This window comes from Camponotus floridanus, unplaced genomic scaffold, assembly GCF_003227725.1.
Source record: "Camponotus floridanus strain SB8 unplaced genomic scaffold, Cflo_v7.5 scaffold340, whole genome shotgun sequence".
Taxonomy (NCBI): domain Eukaryota; kingdom Metazoa; phylum Arthropoda; class Insecta; order Hymenoptera; family Formicidae; genus Camponotus; species Camponotus floridanus.
The window spans coordinates 56,825-69,522 of NW_020229482.1; the positions used below are offsets into that span (position 1 = coordinate 56,825).

The 12,698-nt window shown below is 29.8% G+C and overlaps 1 protein-coding gene across 1 annotated transcript; it reads right to left on the reverse strand.

Moving 5' to 3' along the window:
* Positions 1-3,404: 3,404 nt before the first annotated feature.
* LOC105251746 (glycine receptor subunit alpha-2-like) lies at positions 3,405-12,647 on the reverse strand. Its single transcript, XM_011258728.3, has 9 exons — positions 12,370-12,647; positions 8,129-8,309; positions 7,154-7,383; positions 6,901-6,983; positions 6,291-6,446; positions 6,031-6,186; positions 5,212-5,377; positions 4,893-5,082; positions 3,405-3,793 (listed from the first exon to the last, which is right to left on the reverse strand). Exons 1-9 carry the CDS (start codon positions 12,450-12,452, stop codon positions 3,518-3,520), a joined length of 1,521 nt encoding a protein of 506 aa, XP_011257030.1. The 5' UTR covers positions 12,453-12,647; the 3' UTR covers positions 3,405-3,517.
* Positions 12,648-12,698: the final 51 nt, after the last annotated feature.

Consider the following 12,698-nt stretch of genomic DNA (forward strand, 5'->3'; position numbering starts at 1 on the left):
AGTAAACATTCTGTCAAGGATCGCAGTCCTGCAGACTCGGATTTGTACGAATAATTACATAATTCGATAAACTATTGATGGTAAAAATTAAAAAGACTTAATTCCTAAATTGTCAAAACGAAGAAACACAATAGGGAAGAAGGAGAGGGACTATTATTTATAAAAGATTCTTACGATTTATCTTCTCTTATAGTAATGTAAAATACGTATAAGCGTTCTAAACAAGTGATTAAATATACACAATTGATAACTGAATGTGCGTGCGCAATATGCATTTATTCGAACATGTTGGAAAAATAGTCGATTGTAGGTATGTGTTATCGCGACACAGTCAGCCGACTAACTGAAGCACCTGTTCATCTGTATACATGTAAAGGCATCGAGGCCTATCACGCAAGGGGTATATAAGCTATATTTTCGCGTGCCACGACATTCGATCGGAGGATCTGCATTAACAATATCGATATTAATGCGTAATGCGACAAACTGTTGCTGTCACATTGCAGGAAATATTAAAGCGAGAGACCCGTATATTTATAACAATTTACGATAACGTAAAAATATTTATTCGCATCTCGGGATGAAACATCTGTCTAATATTAAAGATTGGAAAATAATTGATATCAATCATGATGGTATATATGATGCAAAGTATATATTGATATAACAAAATTGTAATTTTTCGAGAGATTTATTTTTTGTGCTGTATATTTTTTTTGGAAAATATAATTCGTCCAAAATTATATTTAAATTAATATATATCGATATAAGATTTTATTTTATTGTAAACGATAAATATTTTTATATGATCAACTTTAACTATAACTGCATTTTTCGAAAGAAAAATGTCGTCGATATGAAGGAATTAAATTGGTACGATGACCAAATAACTTTACTTTATTTTATGTCATTATATGCTTAAAGGAGAAGTTTCTACTTGAACTTTTAAACTTAAAAGAAAAACTCGACGAATTTTTTATAAATGAGGCAAACGAGAAGCATATGTAATGTTCAGCTTATAGCTATGGAAGTACGCCCAATTCCATACAACGCAGGACATTGCTGCAATGTTGTGGCAATAGTCTGTATTGTATGGCAATATTAATTCGATTTAAATGGAATTAAAACCTCTCTCGTTCATGAATTCGCATTTCGTTCAACAAGTTGCGTTTTCTTGGTAAAGACCACGATTAATAACGCGAAATGTCAAGGATGAACGATCACTCGAGAAGTTACATTCGTTAACACGGCAATTTCATGATTGCAATTGATCAAATGTGTATCTATAGCATCATATTTAACACCGCTGAATTCTTCTTATGAGTGCATTTTCAATCCATTTTATCGCGTTATCTTAGGGATATATGTATGTATATAAACAATATTTATCTATTTCATATAGTGATAAAACATTGATTGTTTTTTGCATACGCTTTAAAATAAAATATCTCATAAAAAGTTGTGCCAATTATAAAATTTGTATAAATTTCTATTTATAATTTCACAGGCCATATATTTATATTCCGCATATTGACGGTAAATAAGAAAATTTTTTTAGGACTAAAAACAGGACTAAAAAATTCTATTATATTTTTGACACTAAATTAAATACATATATAAGAAGTATATTATTTAAATATGAAATTTTTCGCTAAAGTATTAATTTGAATATAATTCCAGGCTTTCATATTTATATTTTTAGAAAAAAAATATTGTATAAATAATTCTCCTAAAAATAATTTTATAATGTTTCTCATTGCTGTTGATATATATCTTCTGATTCTTTAAATATTCTCTGTATATAACACATGGCGTATAAAATTATAAATAGAATTCTACTTCAACTTTTGATTTGCAAATTATAGACTGTTAAAATACAAGGCTATACTCTTACTTATATCATGCTTTGATGAAAACATCATGCGAATTGTTTAATATACTTAATAGATTTTGCATTAGAATTAAATAAAATAATTTTGTGATTATTTTATGAATGTAAACATTAAGGTTAATTAATTGTTCAACTTTTTATGCGTTATCTATCTCACTTAACTTTTATCACAAATGTCGAGATAGATATTTTGGAATTTTAAGCTTAAAAATCTTATTGGCGTCTTGAAATAGAAGATAGATGTACAACAGTATTTATCCTTGTACATTTATGGTTATCCGTTCCATTATTATTTTCTACGAACGAAAGTAATCAATGCTGGACACAGTTAAGTATCGAGGTCAGCGGGACTGGTTAGATATTGCGATCGATATTTAGGAACGAAGAACATTAAACGAGTATTATGCGGCATGTGGAAAAGGGTTGCTACTTCTGACCTCCAAATAACGGCTCTAGATTATTGATAGAACTAGGAAAATTCGACGGAAATAATAATGAGCTCATCAATCAGTTTCCACTTTATACCGATTTTACAAGGTACTATTTAATAATGTAAAACAGTAATATGACAGAACTGTTTAATGATAGAACGTGAATCAATATGAGAAATTGATCAATTTGGTGAAAATTTAATATAATATTTAACGAGAAAAAAATATAAAGGCAATATCGTACCGTTATTTTTTTCAAGAATGTCTCAAAAAATTCCAGTTGTTTATTTACTCCGCACAAATATATAAAACAATATTATCGTAAGGAATTTACCCGATTTGACGGTTCTCGACCCTTCAAGCGACTGAAAGTGTCCTTCGTTCGAAGTTCTACGTCATTTCTCGAACACATATTCATTTTACCGTAAAGTCGCGCGCGCGCCATCGTATCTTTTTAAAATTGATTGTATCTTTTCGCTCGACACGCACGTGGAAAGATAGGAAATGTTTCGAGGGCAAAGAAGGAAAAAAGAGCCATCGCCCAAGATTTTGGTGATTCATTGTTTCTAATAAAAACGATTTGATTGTACAATATGATATAAAAGAAATGTTAAGTTCCTCTAACATGCGAAGTGCATTTGTATCACGATCAAACTTGATCTCTCGTGTAATGGATGTTATATAAATTACGATATCGATAAAAAATAGCATACATTAATAGATGTTATATATAAATAGATATTATGCATTCTACACTCTTCTAATTCTATTTTATACGATAATTTTGACCTTAATATTGAAAAGTACTGTAATTGCAACTTTATGCAAAATATTTTATTAATTTTTCATTCAAACTGAACTCTCAATCGCACATGTTAAAAAGTCTGTTACATCAAGTCTACATTACTAGTACATACAACATTATTATTACATTATTAGTACATACAAATGTACTATGCATATGAATATCAAATATTTAAAGAAGAAATCAAAGTTTCGTTCTCGTATATTAATTTGAATATAATTCCGAGTAATTTTATTCTTTTAACAAAAAACTTATTGTACTAATTCTAATAATTTTTGAAAAATTGCAATTTTTTACCTTTTTGGAAACGTTGGTTCTGTCCATTTTTTATCATTTACATTATTCCAAGTTTCATTGCATGAATCAAATTGTACAAATCATTACAAGCTCTCAGATCCATATGAAAGACCAATAGAGAATATTAAATATGATGAACGACACAGGAAATACTATCCTGCTGCGTTTGTCGATCCACTGAGCGATCTCTTGCGGTGTCATCGTTGTGAAATTGTGCAACTTGGCGAGAGTCGGTCTGCGTGGAAATGGCTTAGGCGGTGGAGTACCGCTGTCGATGGTCGTGATGCTGCCGACAGAATCCGGACAAGGATCCGGATCCTTATCCTCCTCTATTCTCACCGAAGGAATATTGATCGTGCTTGGAAAACTCTGCAAATGATTGATATTACAATTTTGTCGAGGAAATTGTTTGGGATATTAAGATAATTAAGGTCATACAGCACAGAAATTTGGTGCAACGTTGCTGCAATGTTACAATGTTGCTCACTGCAGTGTAATGTTGCAGCAATAATGCAGAGACATTATTTTGTAATATTACTTTGGCAATGTTGCAGCAACGTTTTAACATAGCGAAAATGTATAACATGTGTTTCTTTACTTGCCGCTACGCGGCGACACCCAATTTAACTAACTTCATATTCGCGAATTCATCTAAGATGGATATAAGGTCTACAAAGTCTATTAATGTAGTAATTATATTTCTTGTTTTGTGTCAATTTAATTTCTGGCGATAAACTGACTTGATTTACTTAATATTCTGAATCATAATGAGGGATCTAGATTATTAAACAAATAATTTGTTTAATAATCTGGATCCTTCATTGGGTTTCAGAATATTAAACAGATTTTTCTTAATTGAAAAATAAATAATAGAAATAATTCCGGGTAAATAGGAAATAATTCATTTATTGCACGTATTAAAATATTCTGATGTCGAATGTATGTAAAATAATTGTATGTAATATTATTGAGATAAATATTTAAAAAACATCTAATAAAAACACCAACAAATGTTTTTTTAAAGGCATTTTTTCCTATCTTTCTTAAACATTTTTTTATATTTTCAAAGTTTATTTATTAAATTTAAAACGATGTCTGCATTTGTAGCAAAACGCGTTTTAAAATTACAAATACGTTGCACCGTAACATTGCTGCAATATTGCATTGCAATATTTCTACAAGCGGACATTTTACCGTTGTTGCAATATTGCAGCAACGTTGCAGCAGCATTTTGCAATCTTTCTGCAATGTTACAATCTTGCAAAGAAATATTTCTGCAATGTTGCTGCAATATTTCTGTGCCGTATGGGAGATCATTTAAAAAATAAATGATGCATTTGAAAGTAATTTCAAGGTCACTAAAATTTAAATAAAGATTTAAAATAAAGATAACTGGTCTCTTTTCTCTCGAAGAGATTATTTTTAAATGTAATTTACAATATTTGGAATTATTTAATTGACAACTCACGTGTACGGTGAGATAATTTTGACTCGTGAAGTCTTGCTCGCTGCTCGTATTTGTATTATCTAATGACGACCACGATCGCGATCGTTCTAATCCGGTTGTATTTTTCTGGAATTGCTTTCGCGCAAGTCGTGGCGTTAAAGTAGACTTAAGGATGTATTTGCTGTTGACCTTTTTCAATGGTACATTTTTTCTGTACGCATAAATATATATGTATATATGACATGTTGTCTCTAGTAATAAGCAGTTTGTATCAGTTAGCTAAAAGCTATGTAAGTATTAAAGTATATAAAAAAAAGTCTTGACAAAGAATATTACATACTTTCTTCGGTATATGGTATTAACGAAGGCAAATTCGACCATCGCCGAGAACAGAAATATTGTACAGCCCAAAAACCAAATCTCACTTGCCTTTATGTAAGAGACTTTCGGCAATGAATTTCCCACTTTCGAAGCAAGCGTCATAAATGTCAAGATAGTATTCGTTCCTGATGAAAATATATAAATCGCACGCGTTTAAAAATTATTATTCAATATACAGGGTATTCGAAAAGTGTAGGACCCTCCTATTATCTCAAAAAGAACGCACTTTCACGGAAAATGACTTGAACAAAAGTTGTAGGGGTCGTAAAGTACTATCTTGTGATGACCTTGAATTTGAACTTGACTTTGGGAATTATTTGTAGGTCAAATTGAATTTTTGGGGGTTATTTGTAGGTCAAATTGAATTTTTTAAATGGAAACCCCTATTTTTGATTCCGAATTTGAAAAGAGCGGGAAATTTTACGTTCAAGTATGTTGTTATGTTAGGGATCAAAGTGACCTTCAGAGGTCATTTGAAGGTCAAATATTTGACAGCCACAAAATACGCCGTTTCCTGCTCTTTTCAAATTCGGAATCAAAAATAGGGGTTTCCATTTAAAAAATTCAATTTGATCTACAAATAACTCCCAAGGTCAAGTTCAAGGTCAAGCTCAAGGTCACCACAAGATAGTACTTTACGACCCCTACTTTTGTTCAAGTCATTTTCCGTGAAAGTGCGTTCTTTTTAAGATAATAGGGGGGTCCCACACTTTTCAAATACCCTATATATTATTAATGAGAGTATGTGTGTTGTGTGTGAGAAGAATAGATATTTTACCTAGAAGTATTCGCGGTGCACTCGCATCTTGATGCAACCAGAAGGATACCCAAGAAATTACTACGATTAATATAGATGGTACGTAATAATCCATCATGAAAAATCCCATTTCGCGTGCTAATTTAAATGTGATATTTATTGAACTGAAATTGCCGGCTGTAATCACATCATATGGTAGCTTTAGTAACAATATGACTTATAGCGTATGCAGTATTTTCTTTATTAAATCAAATTAAATATTCCAATCAATTGAGTCTTACCAAAATGCCCGTAATGATATTGCCACGAGGTATAAGATACTCCAGAGCTATTGGCCCAGGTGTCGACGAGCTTGTATTCCGTTAGATACAAATCGTTCGCAATAACAATCGGATCCTTATCCCAGTCCAATATCATTTCGTTCACATTATGAGTCCCTAATGTAGGAAGAAAAAATCATTCGCTTTGTTCATGCGAGACAAAACTTGACATATATCGCAGAGGGTTGAAGTTTGCACGATGCTTTCTTGCCAGTTGACAAAGTAAAATTAGAAGAGTTTTAGTTTAACTAACACGTCATCTGCACTGGCAGTAGGATTAATGGATTAAAGCTGTAACTTAAGGAATTGACCAATTACAGTCAAGCATTAAGAAAATACTCGACTATGATTGGTCAATTTATTGAGTTACAGCTTTAATGCATTAATCCTACTGCCATTGTAGACGACGCTTAACATGTGCCTGAATAAAGAAAATTGGTTTACTCTGACTTCTTGAAGTGTTGCTTTTTTATACTATTAGCTTATGTTAGTGATACATCAGTTGCTGGACAAAAAAAGCACCGCGTAAATTATGGCTAACTGTATAATTAATGATATAATCGTAGCCTACAGCTTTCGAAGATCAACGGGCATTCCTGCACATCAAATGGGAACTTTTCCAATCGGAAGCCACAATTGAGTGTCGCTTCCAGTCTGAAATTTAAACATACGTTTCTCCGTTTTTTAATCTTTATTTTTATTTAATAATTTAGAAAATTTATATCAAAGTAACATAAATAAAAAAAAATCAAAATTCATTTAATCACTCGATTTTCATTTAACGATAAGATTCGTGATTCTTTTCAAGATACATCATTGAATACCTTGTATTTAAAATAACCGTGCCGTGAGAACTGATGGAGATGAGCAGATCTTTGACGCCACTTCCCATCACTGCTGAAGTACGTTCCTTCGCGACGTATACGGTAGGTGTCCAAATTAGAGCATGAGCGTTCTGACCGCCGTATATTTGAGTCATATAAGGAGCTATATCCGAAAATTTCAGCCGTTTATCAAGATATCGGAACTGCAGCATCAGATGCACGTCAAATTGCTGCAATCATTTATCATTTATTCTGTCTTTATTATCGATTCTCGCGCGGTGATATTTATACATATATTAGACATTATCTGCAGTTTTTGCTGTAGATAATTTTAAAATTATCTAGATAAAGATAAAGATAAAAATCCGTAAATTTATCTTAGATGAGATAAAGATGATTTTGCTTTTACTTAATTTAGATGAAAAATGAGATAATTATTGCGATAATCTAGATATTTTTGTTTATTTTAGAAGATTATAAATATTTGTAAAAAATGTGACGCAGATTATAAATGGGATATTAAAATCACAAACACATATTCTTTCTCTTTTCCTAAAGAATATTTAAATAATAGTAAAAAGGTATATAAATGATATGATAAATATTTATTTATTAATTTATATTTATAATATATTTATGATATATTAATAATATAATAATAATATATTTATAATATATTAATAATAATAATATGAAAAATATATTTTAGATATTTTAGATAGAATTTTTAGAAGCTTGCCTGGAAAACTTTTTTGCATAATGAAAACGTCATCTTAGACAATCTTTAGATAAGATGACATATATTTTTCATGTAAGATAAAGATAAAGATACTTTGTATTTCTTCATTTGGTTAAAGATAAAGATGATCCATTTCTTTATCTAGATGATTATCTAGATAATTTTATCTAGATACCAGCAAACACTGATTATCTGTATATAAAATATAAGATATGAGTAAAATTGCACAAGTATACCAGTTTGGCCATGTTTGATTTTATTGTGTAAATAAAGGCTTTTGTATAAATCTTGATCGGGTCCGTGGTGTTAATTACTCCCGGTGGCCTGACCATTTTATCGTAACGGCATTCGTTCGCTAATTCTTGCAAAAGTTCCGTTTGTGTCATGGAACTACTGAACGACGGGCAATTTCCGGATCTGTAATAAATTCCAAGTTTTCTTTAAAACGCGCGTTAAGTGTCAACTCTATCTTTAGAATTTATTAGATGTATATTTTAAGCCGAAAGACATGCGCTTTCTCATATGATTGCGCGATTTTAACTCTCGAATAAAATTTAGGAATCTCTAGTAAAAATTTGCAAAAGTTTATGTAGCAAAAAAATGATCAATCATGAACAATCAAATGAACAATCTCGATAAATTGAGCATTAATAAAATAACTTGAGATGTCTCTAAAAATTACTCGAAGAAGGAAGGTATTTGAAAGGAGAAATAAATTATTAAAAAGATATTAATAATAAGGATATAAAAATAAACAATGAATGCTTAAATATTCTTTGCTAAAAGATATTTTCTATTTAAAAACTTAGAAATATATTCTTTGGAAAAGAAATGCATAAAGTGATTTCAAATAGTTATAACTTTTTGAACTAACAGGAAGTACATATAACAGCTTGCATGTGATATTAAATACAGCAATTGTAGCGAAACGCGTGTTATAAATAGTCTACAGATCTAGAAAAATAGTTTAAATTAATATTCTACACCTCGTCTCTTTGCACATGTGTTTTCTATTATTGTCATGTATTGTTCATTAGTAAGTCATTGTATGTATTGTCCATCAATTCTTTATATTGATGTAAATGTTATATTACAGATGACATTGGCTACAGATAATTGTGCACTGAAACAAATTTTTTTGTCACTTGATGCGCATATGACCTGCTCATAAGAACTGAGTATTTTGCGGTTTGTCGCTAATCGGTTTATTATAAGTCACTAATCTAAGTTATAAAAGTTCGACGCGTTATCAAATTCCGCGAAATAATAATTGTGTTTTTCACAAGCATGCATTGATCTATGTGATTAAGATTTTTGCAGAAATTATTATATGCTTCAAGTGTGCACGTGCTTCATTCGTAAGACGATGCACAAAAGAACACCGCCGACTATATTAAGTTCTTATCTCACACTCTGTATGCTGAATTTATAACGTTAAATATCTTCGTCAAACATCTTGTTTATATAAGATACCAGCATATTTATGTGTTCCTATGGAATTGTATGTACCAATCGAGATTAGGATTAAAATTCTCTCTAACGTTATACCGTATCATAAGATATGCAAAGTGTCACAAGGTACATGCTGAACAATAAATATTTGTACAGATATTATAGTTTCAGTTACCGAAAAATAATCGAGGAAAAATCGATTATGAATCATAATATTTTTGAAAAATATATTGTAAAATCTCCAAAAAATCTTTAAAAATATGTTTTCAATGATCTAAAAAAAATGTTCTCTATAAATTTTATACTTTATTCCGTGTGTACCTCATAATATACGAGATGCTTTATTTAATTTTACTATTTAATATGAACATTTTTCTTATTAAAAATATAAAAATGTTTCGAGAATTGAAAAGTTATTTTAATTATTTTAAAAAGAACATTTTTTATAATATAACTTTGTTCTAGAAATCAACTGATTAAGAAATCATTTTTAGCTATTTTAAATGATTTATATATATCATATATAATTTCATGATTTATTTATTATTATTATTAAAAATATCGGGGCGAAGTCGCTGAATCGAGAATCGAACCCGGGCGACTGCTCTTACCACTGAGTTATTCAGCCCCACACGATATTTTTCCTGTCTACATCTCTTCAGGGGGGTAAAGAGGGTGTTATAGAAGTCTCAAACCAAGAGAATCTATAACTTGGCATATACACCAAGTAAAATATATGTATAAATGTCTTGTGCACGTCTTAATAAAAAAAAAAAAAAAATTTTTTTCGCGAACAATTAATGTTTGAAAAAAAAAAAAAAAAAAAAATTACGCAATACGATCCGCGTTTTTAGACTCTTATTGCTCGTTTTATAATTATCATGTTGTTAAATACATAGAGCCGTATTCTTTATCAATTTATATATATATATATATATATATATATATATATATATATATATATACAGGGTGTCCCAAAAGTCCTGGACCGGTTGAATATTTCATAAATTATGCACTTTAGAAAGAAATGTTTCAGACAAAAGTTGTATGGCTTAAAGGAGGCCATCAGATAGTGGCAATGATTTGACCTTGGAGAGTCATTTGAAGGTGACGTAAAGGTCACCTTCAATTTCTTAAATGGAACCCCTATTTTTTATTACATATTCGTGTAACTTATCTCGAGAGCTTTCCAAAACACTATAATAAAGTATTTCTTTATTGAGTACTTTTCGAGTTATGAGACTTGAAATCATTTCTTAATTTTGCATAAACCATAAAATATCTAGTAAAATATTCATTTTTCGATTATCTTACCTTAATACTTTTATGTACAAAATAATGAAAGGAATCAATTGGTGGAAAGAAAACACATAGTTGTTAAAAAAAAAATGTAATTGTTAATTGCAAATTACATATCCGGGACTTTTGGGATACCCTGTATATATATCTATATGCTAGTTCTTTATTTATTAATTTATAAATTTCTATTTATTAATTAATCTCTTTTATATTGATATTATAATTATCTTTTTAATTGACAATTTTGTTGTATTTTATTTTTTTAAAGATATTTTTTTAGAACAAATAAGCTATTGAAGCTAGTAAACGCAATAATGATGAGATTCGCGATGAAGAGCGAAAAAGATTGATGAAAAGACAAAAATTAAATTTAAATGCTGATATTTGAACAAGTGTGATTTGGACATGATGTTTTACTGTCAAAATAAGACAGGTTTCTTCGCGTGCGTGCAAAAAACGTATAATAGTTCTCTGCAAGTATTTTGTTAATGATTTTTCTTAAACTTGTCTTTTCAAATTATGACGAGAAGAATTTTTGCGTTGTTATAAAAACACTCTTTCGCTACGGAATAATTTGCATTACTCTAATTAATTAATGATACTGGTGGTTGATCGTATTTATGAGAACCCTGAAGGTCGAATGTTATGCGCTAATAACTTTGAAAGCAGCTATAAAATTTCACAAGGCTAAAAATAATATTACGCGAATTTTACCTTATGATACCATATTTCCTTGTAATCTAATACGTATTAAAACAGCTTCAGGTTTACGTAAAAGATACATTATTCGCGGATAAAACGAGAATAAGAAAAACAATAAATGGCATTAACATATTTTCTTTTTCCTCTTCATTTTATACTATTTTACAATGTACAAAACCCTTTAGATGATGATGAAAAGCAATGAGACATCCGCGAGCAAGTAAACTTTGCGGTTTAGCAAAATTTATGAAGCATATATTTTATAAGAATCACTAACAACGTGACATTACCCAAGAGCTACTCCGCATGCAGCGAATCATCTTGTTTCTTGTAAAAGTGTTTATTAAGATTTTGTTATTAATTTGTATTGTATTTAAATAAGCTAGCAGGAAAAGCGCTTTCGTTGTAAATTTTGATATTTTTTATCCGAATACATATTATACAATGCATATTGAGAAATATGTATTATATATATAATATATATTATATATTAAATAATTTATTAAATATTAATATAATATATTAATATTTTATTTAATATAAATATTATATATTAAATAATTTATTTAATATTAAACTGTAAATATGTGTAAATGTGTGTACGAATATATAAATCCTAACATTGGCACATTTATTTAATGAATAAGACGAGTATATTAAATTCTTGCATTGGAATCACGTTTCTCAGACCACTTTTCGCAAACCAAAGATGTCAAGCACGTAGTTAACTAATTATAATTTGATAACGAACAAACTATGTGTGAAACGTTGGTATCTTTGATTCGCGAAAAATACATTTGAGAAAATGTGATTTTAATGCAAAGAACTAATATATAAAAAATATATATTTTTTTAACATATCTTCAATATGCATTCTGGACAGCGCGCATTTCATGTTTACTTTCGGTTACCGGCATAATTTAGTTATTTAATATTTTTAATATTAATTTTTAAGTTTTTAATCTTTAATATTATTTGTTAATTGAATTTTTTTATATTACTAATGATGTAGAATACAGCTTACACTGTGGTCGCATTTGCGAACGATGATAACTGCAACAGATGAACGAAGAACGCCAAAATAAAGATCTTTCTTCCGAGAATCATTCTTAAATTTCCTTCATCACTTAACTGTACAACTAATGAATTCCGACTGATCTTTCTTTGTAACTCGCAAGTGTACTCCGGTGAGCAAATTTGTTGGAAACCAGACGCCCAGACAAACCTCACTCCCACTCTCTCATGGTGCTCCTCCGGACTCGTTTGAATTATACATGTATTTTCCGAGGTAAGTATGTGAGATCATACATACATACATACACATACATATTCATTATATGTTAAGGCTTATAA

Coding starts and splice junctions, on each gene's coding strand:
- LOC105251746 (XM_011258728.3), bottom strand. CDS start 12,452: ATGATTCTCGGAAGAAAGATCTTTATTTTGGCGTTCTTCGTTCATCTG. Junction 6,187..6,290: donor ATATCATTACGGGCATTTTG/GTAAGACTCAAT, acceptor ATGTGATTACAG/CCGGCAATTTCAGTTCAATA. Junction 5,083..5,211: donor AATACCATATACCGAAGAAA/GTATGTAATATT, acceptor TTATGCGTACAG/AAAAAATGTACCATTGAAAA.